The sequence below is a fragment of the Sorex fumeus genome, unplaced genomic scaffold, assembly GCF_029834395.1.
Source record: "Sorex fumeus unplaced genomic scaffold, SorFum_2.1 ptg000061l, whole genome shotgun sequence".
NCBI lineage: Eukaryota > Metazoa > Chordata > Mammalia > Eulipotyphla > Soricidae > Sorex > Sorex fumeus.
The window spans coordinates 6067684-6085554 of NW_026606118.1; the positions used below are offsets into that span (position 1 = coordinate 6067684).

The 17871-nt window shown below is 54.6% G+C and overlaps 1 protein-coding gene across 1 annotated transcript in view; it reads right to left on the reverse strand.

The window, feature by feature from the left end:
• Positions 1–8045: 8045 nt before the first annotated feature.
• ZDHHC14 (zinc finger DHHC-type palmitoyltransferase 14) overlaps positions 8046–17871 on the reverse strand; it is a 193933-nt gene continuing 184107 nt past the window's right edge. Inside the window, exon 9 of the mRNA XM_056125990.1 lies at positions 8046–9013. Coding sequence (XP_055981965.1) covers positions 8615–9013 — 399 coding nt within the window. The 3' untranslated portion in view covers positions 8046–8614. The remainder of the gene's footprint in view (positions 9014–17871) is intronic.

Consider the following 17871-nt stretch of genomic DNA (forward strand, 5'->3'; position numbering starts at 1 on the left):
AATGTGGTGCACACCTCTTGGAGTATGGGTAGGGTGTGTGTTGCTTTGAAGTATTGTGTGGCCCTGTGGTCCAGGAATAGATTCACTCAGGGGTGATGCTTGGGCCTAGTGTGTGTGGAGCGGCTGTGAGTGTGGCGGCAGTTGGGTTCTGGAGGTTTTTGGCTGCTGGGGCTGGGTCCCTTGAAGCAAGGAGGGGTCTCACTCGCCCCCCTCCGGGGCACCCCGAGTGAAGCAGCCTGGTACAGGGTTCGGTGTCATGCTTATGGCATGGAGCATCATGTTATGCTCCCTTCCGGGAGAGAAGGATGTGAGATCTTAGCAAAGGCATTTTCTAGGGCAGGTACTGTAGTGACCTATCAGAGCGGCTCAGCGTTTGTCAGCAGAGGAAGATGCTGCCCCAGCCCTGGGCTCCACGGGCTTCACCAGAAGGTGACTGAGAAGCAGTTTTGCTTTCTGGGGTATCCTCTCCCCTGTGGCCAACCCAGGGTGGGGTCCTGAGCTCATGGCTGATGTGGAGCAGATCCTTGGAGGAGAGAGATGAGGACCATCCATGGCGCCCAGCTCCTGTCCAAGGCCGGGGAGAGAGCCGGTTCATGCTGGTCACCGCCCTGAGCTGAGTTAAGGATCTAGAATGTGGGCCAGGAACCCTCGCACCCAAAATCTCCCAGGGCTGTAATGCAAAAGGCAACGCTTGGCGAGAGAGCGCTGGAGGCCAGGTAAGGTGCTGACCTTGCGAGTGGTCATTTCTAGCCAACACCACATGTGGTCCTCCGAGTGCTGCCGGGGGACACTCCTGAGCACCCTCACCCCAAATAAACGGAACAACGACAGCTTGTCTTCAAGTGATACTTCAAGTGTGTTGCAGTGGAGAATGGAACCATTTGGAATCTCTGGAAAAAATGAAAATTAAAGAATTTCCTTCAGGTTTTTGTTTGTTTGTTTGTTGAGAGTTTAAGGAAATTGGATAAATTCCATGCATTTGGGGGTGGAGTTAACTCATTTGGTAGCAGGTAGAAAAGGCAGCAAATGGCCAGATGGTTCTCTGGGGTTCCTCAAAGAAGGTTTAGAACTTAGAGAACTTTGGACTTGGGGAATGGTTAGGGGTGTTTAGAGATAAGAATGGTCATTAATGGTACTTAAGGTTAGGAAAACCATTCTGTGACTGAGGAGCTAAGTACGACTTGTCATTTTTATTTCCATGAGAAATTGTATTCCAAGTTTCAAGCTCACATCACTGTATCACTGTTATCCTGTTGATCGTCGAATTACTCGAGCAGGGGCCAGTAATGTCTCTCTTCCTCCCAGTCCTGAGATTTTAGCAGCCTCTTTTTTCTCGTCTTTTCCTAACAATTGGAGGCTCTTTTGGGGTCAGGAGAATGAGACCTGTTGTCGTCACTGTATTTGGCATATTGAAAACGCCACAGGGAACTTGCCAGCCTCTCCCCGTGTGGGCGGGATACTCTCGGTAGCTTGCCGGGCTCTCTGAGAGGCATACATTTATATATTTTCTCTATGATTTGTTGCCTACTGTCTAAACCCCATCAGATATGGTGTAGTAATTGTGGAAAATGGGTAGGAAGAGTCTTTTAATGGTCCGGAAAGCAGCCTAGAACATGGTGGTGGTTGGGCAGTGGAGGTCAGCTGCCGGGGCTGGGCCTTTGGGGTGGGGAGGGCTCTCACCCACCCCACAGTCTGGCACGGAGTCCCAAGCTCACATATAGACTATAATCTGTGGGCACAGAGAATATACAGTGTGGGGCAGGACAGGTAGTGCAATGGGCAGGGCACTTGCCTTGCACATGGCAACCAGGCTTCAATCCCTGATGGCTCAGAGGGTCCTCTAAGCCCCTTAGGAGTGATCCTTGAGTGTAGAACCAGGAAAAACCCATGAGCACTGCTGAATATAACCCCAAAGCATTATAGTATATATAGTCTGTATTACCATATAAAAAGTAGTGAGTGCTGATATACAATATGGTATAAAGCAGAGGCATATGCAGATGCAGATAAGAAATGCATCTTATTCAATGTCCCTGACAGAAGTATATTAATAGAACTGATAAAAGCTTTCTGTTTTTTTTAGGGAAGAAAAAGAGAGGGGGGGGTCCAGAGAGAACACAGGCTTCACAAAAGCAAACAAGCCCAAAATAGCATTTTATTTAGAAATAATTTTAACAGTACACCATCCCCAAATAATCTAAGTTAGCCTACTATTGATCACGGTCACGGTCCTCCCGTTGTTCACCGATTTACTCAAGTGGGCCCAGTAACATTGTGAGACTTGTTACTGTGTTTAGCATATCGAATATGTCATGGGGAACTTGCCAGACTTTGCCGTGCAGGTGAGATACTCTTGGTAGCTTGCTGGGCTCTCCAAGAGAGGCAGAGGAATCGAACTTGGGTCAGCCATGTCGGCCGCGTGCAAGGCAAACGCCCTACCCACTGTGCTATTGCTCCAACCTACTATTGATCAAAAATTGGAAAAAAAAATCGATACCTTTCCTTCCTATGGGAATTTTCAAAGGTAACAGAGGCAGGAACTCTTTGACCCCAGGACAGAATCCCTGACTAATCCAGAAAATCTCAGGGGTGCTGGGGAGGGGGTTGTGATCCCCCCACCCCTGTGAGCTCCCAGGAGGATTTTCTCCAAGGCCAGTTCTTGCTCTACAGGGAGATTTGCAGCTCCGTGATTTCATGTTCTAAGGGTCGACCCCGGGACTAGCCCAAAGAAATGGCTCTCTGTTTCCTGAATCCTTGTCCCAGCCGCCTCTTTAGCCTCCAGCACTGCCTTCCAGCGGTCCCCTGGGAGAGGGAATCAAGGCAGATCACAATAAGGACCACACACACGAGGTGCCAGGGATGATGGTGGGGTCCAACCAAGGGAATCAGCCAGAAACGGCTTTGGGGGGTCTGGGGCAGAGTTAGGGCACTATACTCTGAGGAGTCGTGCAGCTTACGGGGAATTGATGGAACATACATGATCTGTCGATTTAAGAAACTTCGAGAGGGACCAAGTCATCATGGAATTGTAGAGGAAGGGGGCCTTTGGGGCTGAAGTCTTGTGGGTGTGTGGAAGGAGAGGGAGGAGCTTGGAGGATGGGGGGAGAGTGGTGGGTGCTGGAGGGGAGTGTTGGGTGGGGGGAGGAAGCTCAGGAAGCAGGGGCCAGGCTGGAGGGAATGTGACATGGGACAGGGTCACAGAGACTTGCTCTGTCCCCAGGCAGGACAAGGTGAGAAGCCTTGCCTACAGGTCACATGGGTGGTCAGGCTCCAGAGAGCTCAGAGGGGAGGCGGTGCAGGGAGCCGGGGAAGACAGTGTTGAGCAGCCGTTAGGGATGTGGCTGGCCTGCGACACACCCGGCTTTGATTCCTGGCACCGCCTGGTCCCCTGAGCATGACCTGATGCAGTTCTACAGGCCGCAGCTCTGCTGGGCCTGAGCAGTGCCACATCCTCCAGCCCTAGAGTGACACAGGGGCCCAGGGGAAGAGACTCTCTGATGGGGACCCCAGACCACTGCTTAGGAAGTAACAACAACAACAGCAACAACAGCAACAGCAACAACAACAACAAAACCCCCAAAAAACCCAAGCACAAAGCTTGGAGTCCCTTGTTCCAAGTCAGGCCGCCAACCCAAACCAAGACTGACTCTTCCCCCATAGCTAGTTCAGCCTCCTCCAGTCAACCCGGCACTTTCCGGTTCACACCAGGCAGCAACGAGGTGGCTCGTCCTTCCGTCCCCCAAAGTTCCCCTGTCTGAAACACTCTTTTTGCTAGAAAGGTCCTTTCCCCACCTCCTTTCTGCCTAGAAAACTCATCCGTTTTGCAGAGCTGCCCGGACCTCCTCTAACTGAATAAACACTGCAGGATTCATGAAGTTGAGGAAAAATCCAAGGCTCACAACAGTCCAAGGTGGTGAGATCACTCCTGGGGGGGGGGGGGGGGGCGGGGCGGGCACAGGGGACCATTCGGGTTGCGGGGCATTAAATTCATCCAGGTGAGCCCCGTGCAAGGCAAGAACCCTACCCACTATTCCCTTTCTGGCCCAACTGTGCTCCCAGCTTTTAATGAAGGCAGAAGGTATGTTTGAGTCTAAGATCCATTCTGCAAACACAAAGGGAACTTGAGGAAGCAGCGAAATGCTGAAGGCACGCGATGCTGAGGGTTGTCGTGCTCACTGCAATTTCAGGGAAGGCTGTGAGTCCACTAAGAGCTCCAAATGCATCCCCTGGCTCTCTTCAGTCTGAAATGCTTGACGGTCAGGGAAATATCAGTACAGAAGGCCCCAAGGCAAGCTGTTAGCAGGGCTTCCATTTTATTGTTAATTGCGGGCTGAAACCATCTTCGTTCACGTGGAACCGAGAAAAGATGTCTCCTTGGATACGCCTTCCAGTCTCTTCCATGAATGATGCATGAACATATCAAGGTCGATTAGGAGAGGTATTTATTCATAGCTTCCTGAGCCACACCAAGGATCTTTTAAAAAAACCAACAAGTGGGGAAGAGAAGTCTTTGCAAGCATGCAAGATGCTTATCAGCTTTCTAGTCCATTCTGTATACAACTTCTGGGGTTTCTGAGATTGGGGGGAAAAAATCTCTAAACTTGTAGCAGCTGCAAATTCCGTCGTTCCAGAAAAAAAACAACTAATCTCCAGACTTCCACTGATTTCCAATGGCTTTATCAGGGACTGTGCATCACTGGCAAGTTGTTGGAACATTGACTGGCTTACAAAACACCAGCATCTCTGATACTTACGTGAACGGAGGCAACACTTTATCTTATTTATTATTTCCTAGTCTTATAAGCAGAGACAGACACACATACGTTTCCAGGGAATAAGCGAGAGAGTGTTTTATTCTTTTTTTTTTCCTTTTTGGGTCACACCCGGCCGATGCACAGGGATTACTCCTGGTTCTGCACTCAGGAGTCACTCCTGGCGGTGCTCAGGGGACCATATGGACGCTGGGAACTGAACTGTGGTCGGCCACTGCAAGGCAAACACCCTACCCACCGTGCTATCTCTCCAGCACCAAGGTGTTTTATTCTTTAATGAGGAAACCTGGCTAGCAGCCTATTATGCCCGACGCAATCCTCCAGGGCAGGGGCACGGGGATCCATGCACAGACCCTCACTGGGGCCCACACACGCAGCCTCTTGCCACTCTCAGAAACTTGGGCCTCAGGGACTTGACTTGGGCTTGGCTCTAGGACAGACGTGAGGGGCTCCCCAGAAAGCAGATCTGATACTTGTTCCTGCTATTTTCTGTGAACGAAATGGGCCAAACTGTGTGCTCATGTGGGTGGGAGAAAGGCCGGCCTGTCTGCAAACACTGGGGATGATGGAAAACCCTAAAGCCCCCCAGCTGTGGCCCAGCGAGAAAGGAAGCGGATGAATTTTTAACCAACAAAATGAGTGACTCTGTGTGCTGGCTTGATAACAGCCCAAACTTTAATAGCATGGTTAAATATTTATCTTGTTTTCTGTAGCTAGCATGCAATCACTCTGTAGCACACTGACAGAATTTAGAAAGACCAAGGTCTGTGCAGATGCATCTAGACGCACGCACACACACACACACACACACACACACACACACACACACACACAGAGACACATACACATATGCACGTACAGGCACACACACACACACACACATGCACACAGGCTGTGTTCTCTGTCAGTGGGAAATGCAGATGCATTGCCTGGCAAGTTTGTCTCCTGGGACCCGGCCCCAGCCAAGTGGACAGAGTTTCCCTCTTGACTCTTGGCTCTTCCCCGGCTGCAGACAGTGACCAGGACTGTGCTTCTGTCCCTGGTTGGAGGTTTAGCAAAGTCAAGTTAATCTCCCTCTTGGAAGCTGAAGAGCTTGTATTGGTTTTGCTCAAATTCCCAGTCACGCAGGGAGGGTGACGGTGTGGGATCTCATCCCACAGATCGATAGTCAACAGCCTGGTTAAGGCATGTGCCTGTTCCTCTCTTATTTTTTGGTTTGGGTCACACCCAGCGATGCTCAGGGCTGACTCCTGAGTCTGAGCTCAGGGATCACTCCTGACAGTACTGGGGGACCAAATGGGGCGCTGGGGATCAAACCCTGGCCAGCTGTGTGCCAGGCCATCTCCTTCCCTGCTAGACTCCCACCTCAGGTTAAGACAAATGAATAATGATCCTTGCTTTTGAAAGTTGCTTTTATTTTGCTAATGAGGTAGGAAGTAGGTCTGGTCACAGGCCTTCGGCACCTGTGACCACAGGGCTCGACACTGGGGTCCTTGCAGTCCAGAGGAAGTCAGACTGTATGGTCAGGCAATGCTGGAGCAGCGGAGAACAGACCCGTCCTTCCATCTCCTTGGAGCCTTCTGGGGTTCCAGGAGCAGTAGCCAAGAGGCCGTGAGCCAGAAAAGCTGGCAGACCTGGAGGGAGCACTCATGGGGGCACCGTGATTCTGGGTTGAAGGAGAATTGCCCCTGAGTGGGAGAGTCATGGCAGCCCCTTGGTGATGAATCTCCAGTGGGTACCAAAGAAAACCAAACAGAGCTGTGAGGGCGGAACCCTCCCGCTGCCAGCTCATGAGGACCCTCTGGCCAGGGAAACGGTCAAAGGCACGGAGCAGAGAGGGCCCGGGGCTTCTCAGTACCTGTCTCTGGGACCTACGGAGAAGTGGCTTTATTCCAAGTAGACCTGAAACTCTGCTTTTCCTCCTTCCCTTTTACATCAAAAGGCAACACATGCCTAGAGAGACAGCCCTTCCCCACACGAGCACGTGGCTTGGGCTGCAGTGTGACCAGAACTGCAGGGTGGAGGGAGCCTGGTTTTGAACTTGGGACGTGGCTGTTGGAGTTACAGGGATGAAGCAAGGACGAACCAAGGTGTGCAGCGGCCACCCAGACGACTAAAAGCCAGTGTCCCTCCCAGGACCAAGGAGGGAAACTGGGTTGGTGTTTGGTTTCTTTCTTTTTTCTTTTCCTGTCCTTTTTAAAAAATTTTGGGGCTACACTCGACCATGCTCGAGGACTCCTCCTGGCTCTGCACTCAGGAATCACACCTGGCGGTGCTCGGGGACCCGTATGGGATGCTGGGGATGAACCCAGCCACGTGTTAGGAGACGCCCTCCCTGCTGTGCTGTCGCTCCAGCCCCTGGTGTGTGATTTCTTAACTGCAACCTGGGCCCTGGTGTTGGGAACAAAGGGTGAGACAGACAAGTTGGGGAGCAAAGTGGATTGGGTGTGTAGCGAGATCCTGAGATCCGGGATGCCAGGCCAAGAGGGGGGGGCGTGCTACTGAGGTCCTGTGACCGCTTTGTCTCTGCTCTTTCTCCCAGAGGAAGCACCTGTTCAGATCAACCCGCCTTTGCTCTTTGCAGAGACCCTTCTACAGTTTGGTTCGCCTAGAGGCATCCACATGCAGGATGTTCCCCTTGTCCCCCTAGTGATGGCTGTTCAAAGCATCCAGTCCCAAGGCTCTCGTGCCTTGACCTTTTCTCTTCTGTGTATTTCTGAATCCTCCGCCATGACCCATTTTCAACTCCCTTCACTCGGGACGGGTCCCTGGCAACCTGGCCTGGGACAAAACCAGGGCCATGATCCCTGGCTAGAGTTTCAGCCTGATCTGACACATTTTCAGGGGCATCAGGGCGCCCCTCTGAATGGGGTCACGCAGAAGCCCCCACGGCTGTCGGCTCCTGGAGCCCCCATACCCCTCCACCTGCCGCCTTCTCCCCCAAGAACCAACGAACCATGGGCGCCACTGGAAAATGTGGTGCTGATTCTGTCTCACTGGGGACAAAAGGGGGGAAAAAAACAAAACAAAAGAAAACCCACAACTGTGGAAAAGTTACTCTCTCCTCTGAGCAATCATCCCATAAACAACAAACCCTCAGTGCAAATGTTTCCTTTTTTCTTTGGCTGTTTGGGAATCTGGCTTCCTGGATTAGGACAAGCCCCCGGCCCCCCCGCTCCCATTGGAAAAGTGACGGGTCCCCCCCCTACCCCCGCCTGTTAAGGACAACCGTGTGCAGATGCCAAGAGCCAAGGACATGGTTTTATTGGCTGTCCCAGGAGCCAGGAGAGAAGGAGGAGGCCAGGGAGGCTCTGCACAGCTCCTCAGAGACCCAACCGGTGGGACAGAGCTAGCAGCCCCAGGGTCAGTGCGCTGGACGCCAGGGCCAGGCAGGGCACTGCCCTCCCACCAGGAATCAGTGCTGGAAAAGTCACGAAATCCAAGCCAGGAACACAGGAAGACACCCGGAGAGAGAGAAGCAGAGCTTCCTGGGATCTGCACAAAGGCCAGGGGTGGGCGCGGCCCAGACCCCCACCCGGCCTAGGCACTGCTACTGGGGCGTCAGCTGAGAGGGGTCAGCAGGTCTGTTCTGGGCATCATTTAGCAGGCAGCCAGTTAATACCGGTGCAGTCAGTGTCCTAGCCAGCAGGCCCGTGTCCACTGTCCCCAGGCCCAGCAGCCCAGCCCATCCTTCCTCTTCCAAACAGCCCAGAAATCTGCACGGCCCAAGTGCTCAGGGCGGGGAGACTCTGGCGAGCCCACGGCTCAATCCTGCAGCTCTAGCCCTCGCGGGGTGGTCCGGGATGTCCCCGAGGCCAGCGCCGGGCTGTCTGTTGTCGCCGTCACACGGAGCTGAGCTTCACCAACCCGCGCACCGAGTCCTCATGCAGGGAGTCCTGGCCGGCCGGGCCCAGCCCGTGCAGCGTGTGGCTATGTGCCAGGGGGCTGCCCCCCAGCAGCCGCGATGGTGACGGCACCTCGTCGGGCGTCAGGAGGTGGCTCAGCGGCTCTTTCTGCAGTGGCAGCAAGTCCGCCAGCACGGCATCTGCGCTGAGGCTGGGCATGGAGGAGGGTGGCGTGGGCGGGCCCAGTGTTAGGCTGGTGCATGGCGTGCCCAGGCCCGGCTTCCCCGACGACAGGTGCAGCTCATCACTGGACAGACTGGGCTCGCTCTGCAGCAGGGGGGTGGCCGCTGCCTGCAACATGAATTTGGTGCTCTGAATGCACTGGTCTTGGTCACACTGGAGCAGGGGGCAAAGAGAAGGCCCAGGAGGGGGTGTGGCGGGAGGGAGGGAGCGGGGAGAGAGAGAGAGAGCTGTTAGGGAACCCGTCAGAGCAGCCCTGCGAGAGCCCCAGTAAGAGCACCCCTCAGACTGCCCCCTCACCTCACCCTGTCAGATCACCCCTGTTAGATCACCCCGTTAGATCACCCCCATTAGGTTACCCCTGTTAGATCATCCCATTAGAACACCCCTGTTAGATCACTCTTGATAGATCACCCCTGATAAGTCTTCTCTGTATGATCATCTCCATTAGATCACCCCTGTTAGTTCACCCCCATTAGATGAGCCCTGTTAAATTATGCCCATTAGATCACCCCATTAGATTACCCCCATTAGATGACCCCTGTTAGATCACCCCGTTAAGTCTTCTCTGTTAGATCACCCCCACTAGATGACCCCTGTTAGATCACCCCAATAAGTCTTCTCTGTTAGATCACCCCATTAGATCACCCCCATTAGATTACCCCATTAGACCATCCCCAATTGGTCTCTGTTAGATCACCACATCAGGACAAACCGTTAGATCCCCCTTCCCATGAGAACACCCGCAGCAGCAGGGGCAGAGAGTGTGCAAGCAGCGCAGACCATGTGGAGACATCCCCCCCCCCCCACACACAAGGCAAGTGACCAGGAGGCAGCTCAAACTATCAGCCACCCCAGGCGCCCACAGGCAAGGCACGGTCCTGCACACCTGGCCTTTGCGCCAGAAGGGACCTGGTTGGAAAGTGACCCGTGGGCAGAGCGAGCCTTGGACCATCCACAGCAGATCAGGACACTGTTTCTCATGGGTTGAGAAGGTACACAGGCGTGTGCACGCGCACGCGCGCGCACACACACACACACACACAACACACACAGAGACACATAGCCTGGAGGCACAGTACAGGAGGAAAGGGGCTATAGCGATGACCCCGACTGGAATCCCCACATCTGGTCCCCAGAGCACGGCCAGGGGTCACTCTGAGCATGGAGCCACACATTGTCCCCGAGTACTGTGGGGTGTGGTCACAAAACAGAACGCACCAGGCAAGGCATTGCCGTGCCGCTGAGCTATACCTTCTCCCCAGTGTGGGCATTTCTGAAACACTATCGTACGTGGCATTCAGTGCCAGGATACGGCTGGGGCAGAGCCTGTGGGTTCCCCATCTGGGTCCTGGGGAGGTCCCCAGCACCGTCAGGCTGAATGAAACCCGTAAGCATCAAACAAAGGCCGGTGGCCACCTCCTGGCAGCGTCTCCCTAAGAGCCCACAGGTGGACGCGACATGAAGAGGCATGGGTGTCCCTGGGTGCAGAGAGGAGAGCGTCCCTATGTGGGGGGTCCTGGCGGGGGTGGGGGTTCCCGTGTTCTCACTATTCCCCTACATGGGAAGAATCTGGACACACTCAGGACCCCCAACTCAGACAAATTTCTCTTTGAACATTCTGCTCTGGGATATTGGGGAAACCTGTGGAGGGAGACAGTGGCATAGGTCAAGAGTCTAAACACCGTCCATGGTGACGGGGTCCCATAGATGATCCATTGCCAGACAGTCGTCAACAGCCTTTATTCCCAACCCCACAGACTGGATGTAGGGGAAGGGCCACCACGGGAGAGTGGGGGGCAGTGACAGACGGTGAAACAATGCAGGGGAAGTGTAGCCCGAGGAGAAGTTTACCACAGGCTTGGGGAACTGGGAGTATCCCTAGGGAGTCAATGAGTCACGGAGGCAGTGCAGTGGGTGACACACACGGTGGCAGGAACTCAAGGAACGAACGTAACCTCCTAGCGAGGGGAACAGACCTGAGCCAGGCCCAACTGCTCGTAACAGAGGAGCAATAATCAGAAATCATGGGGGATGTGCCCCTTGGGGCACTGTTCCCTGCATCTGAAGCGATGTCTCCGAAGCTCTCTTGCTGCAAGGAGAAACCTCGAATGTACCTCAACAGGGCACCACGGCCCAGATAGATCGGGAGCAGTATCCGTGGGAGACCCAACGTCCCACGGAGGGAATCCTGACTTTAGGCTCCAGTCGGGGTGAGCCAGGGGGTCCTATCTGAAGGAAATAGGCCAGGCACAAATGGGTAAATGCCAACCCTACTCATGCGAGGGGCTGGCGGAGTCTGATCACAGCAAGGAGAGGGATGGCTGCAGGAGATTGGGAAGTGACTGCTGGAAGCAAGGAGCTTCCGTTTGGCAAAGTGAAAAGGTCCTGGGGTTGGCAGAGGGTGGTGGTTGCCTAACAAGGTGCAGGAAGGTCCCGACCCCACTTTAGAAGGGCCAAGATGCCCACAGGGGTGTTAAGTACATTTTGCTGCTGAGAGAAAAATCCACAGGGCAAGAGAGACCCCGAGGGTTTGCTTCACTGGTTTGTGAAAGTCCCGGGACCCCCCTCCCCACAGTGCTGCTGTTTCTCGCCCCGAGAAGCATGGGCAGTTTCGTTCCGTGTCCGGGCTAGAAGGTCCATGCCACGCCGTGGCCAGCCCCATCCTCTCTGACACGAGCTCTGTGCTTCGCCGCTTTCCTGGGTGTATCTGGGTAGGCTGGCCCCCTGTGGCGGGTTACCGCTCCCTGGCACAGGGATGGCTGAGAGGGCTGAGTGTGGGCTATGAGAGCACAAGGCCTGGTTCTGACCCAGGAGGAGGAGGAAGAGGAGGAAGAGGAGGAGGAGGAAGAGGAGAAGGAAGAGACTTTCTGATCACACAAAGTCTCCGGGCAACACCAGAACAACCCATGAGCACTGCCAGGTGGGGTCCAGAAACCAAGCAAAAGAAAAAACTCCCGAAAGCTTGAGGACTCTTCCTCCTCCTCCTCCTCCTCCTCTTCTTTCTCCTCTTCCTTCTCCTCCTCTTCCTCCTCCTCCTCTTCCTCCTCCTCCTCCTCTTCCTCCTCCTCCTCTTCCTCCTCCTCTTCCTCCTCCTCCTCTTCCTCCTCCTCCTCTTCCTTCTCTTCCTTCTCCTCCTCTTCCTCCTCCTCTTCCTTTTCCTCCTCTTCCTCCTCCTCCTCTTCCTCCTCTCATTCCTCTTCCTACTCCTCCTCCTCCTCCTCTTCCTCCTCTCATTCCTCTTCCTCCTCCTCCTCCTTTTCTTTCTCCTCTTCCTTCTCCTCTTCTTCCTCCTCCTCCTCCTCCTCCCATTCCTCTTCCTCCTCCTCCTCTTCCTTCTCCTCTTCCTCCTCCTCCTCTTCCTTTTCCTCCTCTTCCTCCTCCCATTCCTCCTCCTCCTCTTCCTCTTCTTCCTCCTCCTCCTCTTCCTCCTCTTCCTCCTCCTCCTCTTCTTCCTCCTCCTCCTCTTCCTCCTCCTCCTCCTGTTTGGCTTCCGTTTTTTTTTAAAAAAAAAGCATGTTGGGGGCTATACCTGGCGGTGCTCAGGGCTCACTCCTGGTGGTGCTCTGGCGACTGTGTGACCTGCGGTGCTTTGTCCCCGGCCCTGACCTTTACCCAGTACACCTCGTCCTGCTGGATTCTCTCTCTCTGACCTCACCAACCCCCCCTTCCCGTCAGTCCACCTTCCTCCTACTTCTCCCTTTCATCTCTTGTTTCTTCGCCTCTTCCTCCTCCCCTTTGACCTCAAGCCTCCCACTGCCCCCCCACCCCCGCTTTCCTGGCTTTTCACCCAAATCTGTAGCTTCTCCTGAAAGCTACGGTGTGGGGCTCCTCTGCTCTCCAGTTCCCAGAGGGTCTCCCAGAGGGTCTCTAACCCTGCCCCCAGAGGCCACCAGGATAACTTCTAGAATTGCAAGGGGAAAACCCCCGGGCTCTGGGGTGGGGTGGGGGGAGACACACCATCCACTGGGACCCCCGGGGAACGACCGTCTTGACCTGAACACTGAGCACAGAGAGGGAAATGCTAGATTAGCCAGGCAGAGCAGACTCCGAATGGCAGCTCTTTCGGGGGTGCCAGGGCCTGTCCCGGCAGCATCATCACCCCCACAGCTGATTTACTGTCCAGGCAGAGTACGGGCATTGCCCTTGAGAGAAGCCTGAGGCCAGACACGCTCGATTCATACTCCCCTGGAAATTCCCAGCAAGAAGCTGAGAGAGGCAGAGCTGAAGGCTCCACTCTCAGTGCTCTGCCTGTCTCCTGAGCATCGCAGGGATGGGACTGAGAGGGTCCCATCTGAGCACAGACAGGAGCATCCCCTGGGGCCCACAGCGCCAGGTGGGGCCCCCAGACAAAATCGCCTCCTTCCTCACAAAAACAAAACACCAAGAAACCACCACCAGAGGTCATTGACTCTGTAGATTTTCAAACGTAACTTCCCATGTTAAAAAAATGCATTTTGTTTGGCCCAAGATGTCTTTATCAGTGGAAATAAAGCCAGTGTACACATCCAAGACTGCGGAAAGCGAAGCTGGACATTTCTAGGTGGTCCGTATGTGAAATTGGGATAAACAGAAGCATTTATTTCTTTTGCTCCAATTCTGTCAAACTGGGTAGTTCAGACTCGGTTTATTTCTGGGCTCTTACGAGCGTGTGTTTCCAGGGATAAAAATACTATGGTCGTTGACCGCTCCCCTGAAAGGGGGGTCAGGGCGGCCCCCTTAGTTCTCTTTTATGTAACATCACCATTCTAGTGCGTCTGGGTTATTTAATTCCATTTGAGTTTTCAGGTTAGGCGTGGAGAGGGTGTAATACTCATTTAAAAATGGGAAAGTCACTACTTGTAGCCTTGTCTTGATACAGGATTAAGAGGGATTTAAAAATTAGACTAGGCAAATAGAGTCAATTATTTTCTTCTGAAAATGCCAACAACCCTTTACATTGAGCTGTGTCTGTGCTCAGAGCATCTCCCTCAGGGGCTGTGGGCTTCCCCACTCCCCCAGGCCAACAGGGCAGTCAACCCATGGGGTCAGGAGAGATTGCAGGAGAGGAGGAAGGTGGCTGGGGACAGTAATCCTAGTGACCTCACTGGCACCAGCTGGTATGTAAGGACGGCGATGCCTTCTGAGTCAGAATCATGCTTTAAAGTGAGACCAGGGGCTGGAGTGACAGCACAGCAGGTAGGGCGTTTGCCTTGCACGCGGCCAACCCAGGTTCGATTCCCAGCATCCCATATGGTTCCCTGAGCACTGCCAGGAGTAATTGCTGAGTGCAGAGCCAGGAGTAACCCCTGAGCATCGCTGGGTGTGACCCAAAAAGAAAAAAAAAGTGAGACCAGTCTTCATCACACCAAAATCAAACTCTTCTGGGCTCCTCAAGCAGACGAATTTTGCAGGTTGAGTTTCTCCAAAATCCGAGGGTCTGAGAAAATGGTTCTTTCCTAATGAAACAGTCTCAGTCTACATAAGCTCACAGGCATGAACCAGTGGGTGGATGGCTACTGACGTAAGAACGAATGCCCTTCACAAGGAAATAGAACCCTGTTATCTACAACCCCCCCTGCAAGTCTCTGGAATGTGTTATTCCAAATGCTCCGGATCCAGTAAACTATAAGCAGATCTACAAGAGCCATAGAAAGTTGTGATCCAGCGTCACGAAACAGGATTAAAGACCGCAAACCCAAGGCGGCTCAGATATACTTTGCAGATAAAGATGTTAAGCACCGAATAATGATGTTCAAATGTGTAGAGAGAAGAGGTAGTCTCAAGGGGATAGTGAGGCATCCTCAGATGCAGTAGAGATGGGAAATGAGTCAGGCGAAGGTTCTAGAGCTAGAAAGAATAAAAGAAAACTGAAGAGATATAAGTGATTAAGCTGGACTCGCCGAGCAGGCGCTGAGCCAGGTTTGATCCCTGGCACACCAGATGGTCCCCTGAGCCCCACCTAAAGGGACCCTGGCACAGAGCCAGGGGCGAGCCCTGAGCACCATCACTGTGGCACCTCCCATGCACACGAGGATGAGGGACAAAAGGGAAGCTGTCAATTCTCTGGATGTGCCCTCCAGTGAGGGGAGACGCAGTAGACCCTGTGAGCAGGGGGCTAGGGTGAGCAGAAAACCCCAAATGGGCCTCGGGGCCTGTCCGAGGGGCAATATCTGAAGCTCCCGGACACTTAGAGATCAGGGGCAGAGACAGAGAGTTGGGACAGGAGGAAAGGGCAGGCCCGACAGCCCAAACATCGCAGCGTGCTTTAGGAGAGAGAACACGGAGGGCCGGAAACCAGTGAACTGGGCACCAAGGAGAGGGTGACCTTTGGGTCATCTCCTCTCACAGGGCGCCGGCGTGCTTCCTTTGGGTCATAGCTCCGGCATTTCTGCTAAAGTGCTCCTTTGGGGCTGGTGGCGAGAGAACACGAGGCCGGCTGTGGTGGGTGAGCTCTGTCCCCGGGGCCCACGGGAACGAGACAAACTTCAGAGGTGTCTGTTTCGTTGAACCGTAGTAGGTCACAGCATGGAAAGGGGATGCTGGCTCAAACACCATTCATGTCCTGAGCTCAGCAAGACCTTCCTCACTCCGGAAAGGGGTTCAGGAGAGCACTCGATGTGGAGTCAGGCTGCTAAGGACAAAATCTCCGCTGTCACTGGTCCCCAGGTGTCAGGGAACCTCCCTGGCCTCAGACTTTTCAGTGGGGGGCCTTTAGCAGACTCTGTGGGGATGGAGAGAGCTGCGGGCGGCCAAGCGCTTGGGCAACCCGACATGCAGAAGGGATGGCAGTGGGTCTCCATCTCTTCCCCAGCCACCCCAGGGACGGGTCTAGACCAGCGGAGAAAGTGCAGTTGCCAAGTAGGTCTGAAGCACTTTTCACCGCGAGCAAAATCCTTCGTTGGTAGCTGGAACCCGTCCAGCCTCCTGCAGGCCCTGGGAGGTGTCCAGGGGTTGCTGGCAGAGGTTGCCCTGGGGTGGGCTTTGCTGGCGGAGAGAGTAGATGAGGGGACAGAAGCACAGGGGGGCAAAGACCCCTCACAGAGTTGGGGTGCTGGCTGAGCATGGCAGAGCTCGGGCACCTGGGACCAGGTGCTCAGCATGGCCCGGCTATAAAGGGGCCATCGGCTGGCCGTGCAGATTGCGTGAGTGTGGCGGTGTCCTGGCAGGCAGGCGAGGGAGGGGGCGTGGGCGAGGACAGTGGGGAAAGTCGTCCTCCTCGTCCCTCCCTGCTCCGCTGACTCAGCGTCCACTGCTAGATGCCCACCCGGAGCAGTGAGCCAGAGGGGACATCACCAGGACAGGAATATGGGCCTCCCAACAGCGGGGGTTTTGATGACAGGGGAGAACCCAGCAGGACCTGCGCTGGGTGGACCCCAAGGTCAGGGGTCAGCCCTTGCCCAAGCCCTGGGCATCTCTGGCCCTTCCTGAGGAGCACCCCTGAGCAGAACACACCCGGGGCTCTGCCATAAGCTCTGAGGACCAGGGTCCTTCCTGCTGCACATGAGCTTCTGTTCTGGGCCGAGTTCCTGGGGAGCTCAGGGAATCCTTCACGGTTCTGGGGACTGAGCCTGCGAGGCAAGCGTTCACCTGTTGGACCCTTGCTCTGGCCTCGCACAGTGTGACTTGGCCTAAGAGCTTTTTCTGAGACCAAAGAGATTTTCTTTGTGCCAAGGCAAACACAAACTGGCTCAAAAGTCACTCTATTTTAACCTAACTTTTGGAGCAGACACGGGGACTGGGAGGCTGAGGCGAAGGTTTGTGTGCTTGGGGTAAAGCGCCCCTGACTTGTGTCCACAGCTGTCACTGGTCCCCAGGCATCAGGGAACGTCCCCTGACCCCAGACTTCTCAGCCGGCCACAGGAGAGCAGGGCTGCCCGGATTCTGTGCTCACAGCCCTTAGGAGGTCACAGCCGGATTGTACCCTGCCTGCGAACCGGGAGCCCGGGAGGGTGACCTCTGCTCCCAGAGCTAAGAGGCGGGTCCTTCGGGGTCCCCTGACCAGAGGGCCTGTTCACAGGGGCGTGGACGCACCATAGTTGTGCGGCCTTGAATCTCTGCCGTGTGGCTTTGCACAAGTAAACTGTCTTGTGCTCTGTAACTCAGAAACTGCTGGTAGGTTTCTGGAGGGCTGAAATGAAATAATCCTTACAATCACGGCGTCAATATCAGCCACGACCTGCCAACTGCCAAGAGCTCTCTGCTGTGGAGAACTTTCCGGAAGGCACCTGCAATTTGTGTGAACTCGGCAAGAAAGGCCTATGCACCTGCCTCCTCATTTCCTAGTGGGGGTGTCAGGGTACAAGAACACGGGCTCTAACAAAGCTCCAGTGAGAGACGCAGAGGGGAGGGTGCAGGCAGGCGGTCCCACTGCTGGGGGCACTACGAAATGTGCAGGCGGCAGGGTCCGAAGCCTCCTGCAGAACCAGAGCCTGGAAACTTTGGGGGCTTGGTGGGGGGGGTGTCCCTCGAGCCATATGGCTCTGGCTTGATTCTGGGATGGTCTTGGCTGGGCAAGTGAAGGAAGGGAACGTTTCGAGAAACGAGCATGCATTATAATGCACTATCCACACATTTGGACCTTCTGGAGCGTCTGTGGGGCCCGCTGCTCCTGACCATGTCATCGGTCCAGTGCCCTCGGCTGGGACTGCCCAGGTGTTCTACAGCACGTCAGGAAAACACGAGGCTGATTCTGCCTCTCCCTCACCTAGATGCAGGTGAAGCTTCTCGCCTTTCACGAAGACGCGGGTGAGCCCGCTTCTCACCCTGCAAACGAGAGCACACATACACACTCACATACATACACACATGCACATGTACACAGTCACACGCACATGCACGCACAGGACTCCACGTGGAATCTTTAGGCAGAGTTCTTCCTTCACCTGTTCGCACAGTGAAGGGCCCAGGGAGAGGTAACGGGGCCCAGCAGGCTGGCCGTGCATGCAGCTGACCCCAGCTCAGTCCTGATTATGGTCCCGAGCACTGTAAGGGGTGAACCCTGAGCATTGAGCCAGGAATAGGCCCTGAGCACC